This window comes from Wyeomyia smithii, chromosome 3 (assembly GCF_029784165.1).
Source record: "Wyeomyia smithii strain HCP4-BCI-WySm-NY-G18 chromosome 3, ASM2978416v1, whole genome shotgun sequence".
NCBI lineage: Eukaryota > Metazoa > Arthropoda > Insecta > Diptera > Culicidae > Wyeomyia > Wyeomyia smithii.
In genome coordinates this window covers 268,360,433-268,365,623 of record NC_073696.1, presented here as the reverse complement: position 1 = coordinate 268,365,623, position 5,191 = coordinate 268,360,433, and the positions used below count along the sequence as shown (strand labels likewise).

Genomic DNA, 5,191 nt, shown 5'->3' with positions numbered 1-5,191 from the left:
AAAAGGTCTGTCCGGACTCTGTACCGGAACAGAAAACCTTTCGCGATGCGTTTATAGTAACTACGGAAGAGCCTCCATTTTCGATGTTGGAATTTTCAATGGCTCTCCTGTCGTGCAACAATAAGGCTCCAGGGTTAGATAGAATAAAATTTAACCTGTTGAAAATCTACCCGACTCTGCAAAAAGACGCTTGTTGAATTTGTTCAACAAGTTTCTTGAGCTAAATATTGTCCCGCATGACTGGAGGGAGGTAAGAGTCATTGCTATTGGGAAACCCGGGAAACCTGCCTCTGATTTTTTTTTTTTTTATAAGAAATTGTTTATTTGTGACTAGTAAAAACTTATTGTAAGATAATATTTACACTTCGCTATCTAATTCGAAATTTAATGAAGCTAAATCAATAACATTATTGCTTTGCATAATAAATAATGAGTATTTAATAAACAATTTTTGGATTTTTGTTTTAGTAATCTTGGGTATACATCTCAATTGTGGTCTTAAAAGGTCTCCTATCTGAAGTCTGCGCTATCCATTCAACAGAACGTTCAATTTCCGTTGCAGTGTTCTCCAGGCTGGTTCCACCCGCGTGCATTCACTGAGTTTGTGTTCTAATGTCTCAACAGTGACATTACAGTATGGACAATTTTTACCGTCGGCTCTGTTAATCCGAAACATCAATTTTCGGCATTCAAGTTTTCTGTTGATAATCAGAAACAGGAAACTCCGTTCGCTGGAATTCATGCTACGCATGGAGATATTTTTCCAAATCAGGCGCCAATTCGCCGTAGGGTACTCACTAGACCCCTTAGGTGTTTCCGTTTGTTCTATGTAGTAATTGTGGATTATTTCACTGGATATATTCTGTTGAATATGTGGAGGGAGTGTTCGAATTTTGAGAATCAATTTCAGGCAGGGACAGTCTATGGGAAGGGCGGGATTTGCTTGAGAAAGTAAGGACATATAAAAAGGAAGGGAATTTATGCCTCTCATATGTCGATTAAGTAGCAACGCTTTGCACTTGAGGGCCGGTAGGTGTAGCTTCAAACCGCCTGTCTCCTTGCTTCGCGCCAGCTGTTGCATTGGTACATTTGCCGCAACACCACGCCATAGGAAGGTTCTCATCGTCGCAGTAAGTTTTGCCGTATGCGCAGCAGTCGGAGTAAGAACCGAAGCAAGATACCAAATCTTCGATGTGATGAATGTATTGAGAAGTATCACTTTTTGGTTCAGGTTGAGTGTACGAAGTGAGTGCAAATAGATTTGCCTAGAGAAACTCAAGACGATGGCATCCCAATTCAATTTGTTCATCAGCCGAATAGATTTCGCGAACGTCACTCCCAGTATCCGCACAGTATTTTCGTTTCGTAGCCACGGCACAGTGAGTGACATGACATCGGTGTATCCCACTGATAACGACGTGGATTTCTCCAGGCTCAATCTTGCTCCCGAGACGCGTTCAAAACGTTGTATTATTTCTCTTATCCGCTCCATTCTAGTAAGGCATGTGCAGATCACCGTTACATCATCGGCATATGCGACAACAAGATCAGACTCACAAATCTCGTCGAGCTGCTTGAGCAGTGGATGTAAATAGAGCACAAACAGATGCATGGAGAGAGGATCTCCTTGGCAGACCGATCTCTGGATTGGAAAGGCTGCTGATAGATGCCCGTTAACCAACAGGCGAGAGGACGATAGGTCTCCGATCTTTTTGAGAAGGCGCACGAGATTCGGTTCGAAGCCGAGCGAGCACATGTTGCGAAAAAGGAAGGTTCGATCAACAACGTCGAAAGCGTGACGAAGATCAAAGGATGCGAGCAAACCACGTTGTTTACATTTGGTCAATCGTGCGATACGATCCTTCATAGCAAGGGTGGCCTGAAAAATATTTCGGCCAGTATTCGCGCATTTCTGGCTATCGGTTAGCACATGGTGGGTGCTCATAACACTCTCTAGACGCTGCTTCAGAATACGAGATAAAATTTTATAATCAAAATTTAATAGTGAGATCGGCCTGTAAGAGCTCGCTGTTTGATTGTTACTTTTCTTTTTGACAAGCACGATCACACCATCAACAAATTCTGGCGGAAAGTTTCCTGACAGTGTCTCGTTTATAACAAGGGTTAGCTCTCTCCATATAACGTCGTATGTTTTGAGATAAAACTCTCGGGGTAGGGAGTCTCCACCAGGAGATTTATTCGGGCTGCTGGACTTGATGGCAGTGAAGATTTCTGCCGCTGTTATTTCGTGCATGCAAGACTCACTTACCGGATCGTTCTCTGGAATCACTCTCTCGCATTCGAATATGTTCTCCGCATCTTCTTCCGTCTCACCCGCTGCATAAAGTGATTGGTAGAAGCGTAGCATGTGCCGTTCAATTTCGGTAGAGTCGTCGATGAGTTGGTTTTCTTCGTCGCGTAACTGTGTAATATTTGTTTTTTTCCTGCGTCTGTTGCCAAGCTGGAACATCGAAATTGGTTCCCCCGCTATGAATGACTCATTGGTGCGCATTATCGCCTGTGTGAAATTGCGCTGTAGGGTCAACATTTTTGCCTTGACACGGTTAATTGTGGATAACATTTCTTGGTTCTGAAAGTAGCCATCGTACGCTTGCCGCAGTTCTCTGTATAAGCGTTGATGTTGCTGATGGAAATCATTGAATACAGCTTTTGATTTCCAGCGGAAAAAAGTTTTTATTTTAGGTTTAGCGTACAATAGCCACCACTGAATCCATGAGAGAAAGTTGCGTTTTTGACGAGTCCAATACTGCCATTTCAATTGGAACTCATGTATGTTTTCTGCTGTTAGTAAATGAGGACGTAGATACCAAAAGCCGCGTCCAGGCTCATCTCCCGATTGTGGTAGTTTGTGTCTACCACAATCGGGAGATGAGCCTGGACGCGGCTTTTGACGCCTTATGGTCCGTAAAGCAACACACGTGAGAATCAGTTGACCTCAGCATACCTTGTAGACTTTGGCTGACATAAATGCGGTCTAGTCGAGATGATGAGTTGTGTGTAATATAGGTGTAGCCAGGGATGGTTGGACGGAGCTGTACCCAAACATCGAGCAGGTTAAGCTGCTGCACAAATGCAGAGAGCGCGGGGCTGTGATTATTTCCAGTCGAATCGCATCGCCGCACAACACAGTTGAAATCACCTCCTATCACTGTGTGTTCCGTTGGATGACGGATATAGTAAGCGAGAGTACTATTCAGGAAGCGTTCTCTCTCCGCTCGCAGGGCCTTGCCAGATGGAGCGTATACATTACAAATGGTTGTGTTTTGCAGCCGAAGCGCGATCAGTCGTCCGTCGAGGCTCCTCTCGACGTTCGAGAAACGCAAGTGGTCCTTCAGTGCTATTGCTGTTCCTCTACGTGAGTGATCAATATTGCATTCGATGTTATACCCAGGCAAGCTGATTTGGTCGTTTTCTACTTCCTGCAAGAGTGCTATGTCTACGTTGTGTGTTTGGAGAAACGTTCGAAGCGCGTTTAGCTTTGTTGAGTTCGTGATGGTGTTTATGTTTATTGATGCGATATTGTAGCTAACGAGATCCATTATATATTATATAGCCTCAAGAGTTTATATATTATTGATATCAATCTCCTCAACCTCATCGTCATCTGCGTTGTTTTGTCGCGATTTCTTGCCTGGCGGCCGACCAATTCGGCGCTTGCTGCTTCCTGAAGCTGATGAGCAGTCTGTGTCGTTTCCATCGGTGGAGGTAGTTTGTCGGGTACTCATTCTGCTGATGGCACCTGTCATTGCCGGGGGTGCCATGAGCGTCACGAGTTGATCAGAAATGTTGGTTTTTGCGAACTTTAGATCGATAGGGTAGCTTCGGAGCTACCGGTGCAGGTTTACTTGTACCCGGTTTTTGAAAAAGTAGGTTCGGTTGTGGTTGTTGTTTCTCGTTTTTTCCTCCCTCTTCGGGCTTAGGGCCGAACGGTCTGGCAGATGTTGTCTTCTGCGTAGTAGCAGAGGGTTTCGTGGTGGTCGGTTTTTGTCCGGTCTGTTTTGCAACATTCGCGTATGTCTTCTGCACTAGCAACTTTTTATTTTGCACACACGAGATGCCATTTTGAATAAATTCACTGCAGTGGCGACATGTTTGCAGCTGCCCAAAGTATGTCACACTCGTCGTCTGGCCATCAATCGTGATGTAGCTTTCAATATTGCGCTTCACCATCATGCGCACTATTTTTCCTCCCGTCGAAAGACCGCCGAAGCGAAATTTGCTGTCCCATACGTGATCGGTGACCGATATAACCTCACCGTAGTCGCTTAGAAATTCCGCAATTTGCTCGTTCGTGATATCTTCGGACAAGTCCGATAGCTTAACCTCTACCGCTCCATCCTCCAGCGTAATCCGAAGCGTATAGATTTTTCCATCTACTTCGGTTTCGTGCTTTTTGTCGTGTTCTGCTACGTTCTTCTGCGCCAGCTCCAAGTCAACGACCTTTACAAAAGCGCATCCAAGTGTCTTACTTGGCTGGAGACGTAGCACCTGTTCGTACTGTAGACCCAACACGGTACCGACAAACTCGTGAAGCTCCTCAAAGGACGGCTTCTTCGGCACGTTCGCGTAATCGATGCGAAACGTGTTTTCGCGTCGAACACTCATCGCGCAGATAAACGCGGCGATAGATCACTCAAAACGGTATTCGAAAAGACTTGTTAAATAGCTTGCGTATGACTTTCAGAGAAAAGGCACGTCTGCTTCCTTCGAAAGTTGAGCGCTAACGCAATCACAATTCATATAGGCCGATTGCGATGTTCTCTTGCCTCCGGAAATTAATGGAGAAATTGATCCTCTTACGGTTAGACAAATGGGTCGAAACAAACGGTTTACTTTCAGATACTCAATTCGGCTTTCGCCGGGGCAAAGGGACGAACGATTGCCTAGCGTTGCTTTCTACTGAAATTCAAGTCGCATTTGCTCGGAAAGAGCAAATGGCTTCTGCGTTCTTGGATATTAAGGGGGCTTTTGACTCTGTCTCTGTAGAAGTTTTAAGCGCGAAACTTCATTCGCAGGGACTTTCACCAAATTTGAATAACTTTTTGCTCAACTTGTTGTCAGAAAAGCATATGTATTTCTCACATGGCGAATCGACAACTTCCCGAATTAGTTAAATGGGCCTTCCCCAGGGCTCATGTTTAAGTCCTCTCTTATATAATTTTTACGTCAA

At 44.7% G+C, this 5,191-nt stretch overlaps 1 protein-coding gene across 1 annotated transcript; it reads right to left on the bottom strand.

Annotated features, from left to right (window-relative positions):
• Nucleotides 1–526: 526 nt before the first annotated feature.
• Nucleotides 527–3,767, bottom strand: LOC129729279 (uncharacterized). The gene is made up of 3 exons (XM_055687791.1): nt 3,615–3,767; nt 2,966–3,440; nt 527–2,667 (listed from the first exon to the last, which is right to left on the bottom strand). The coding sequence occupies exons 1-3, from the start codon at nt 3,765–3,767 to the stop codon at nt 527–529; spliced, it is 2,769 nt and encodes a 922-aa protein (XP_055543766.1).
• Between the last annotated feature and the right edge of the window lie 1,424 nt (nt 3,768–5,191).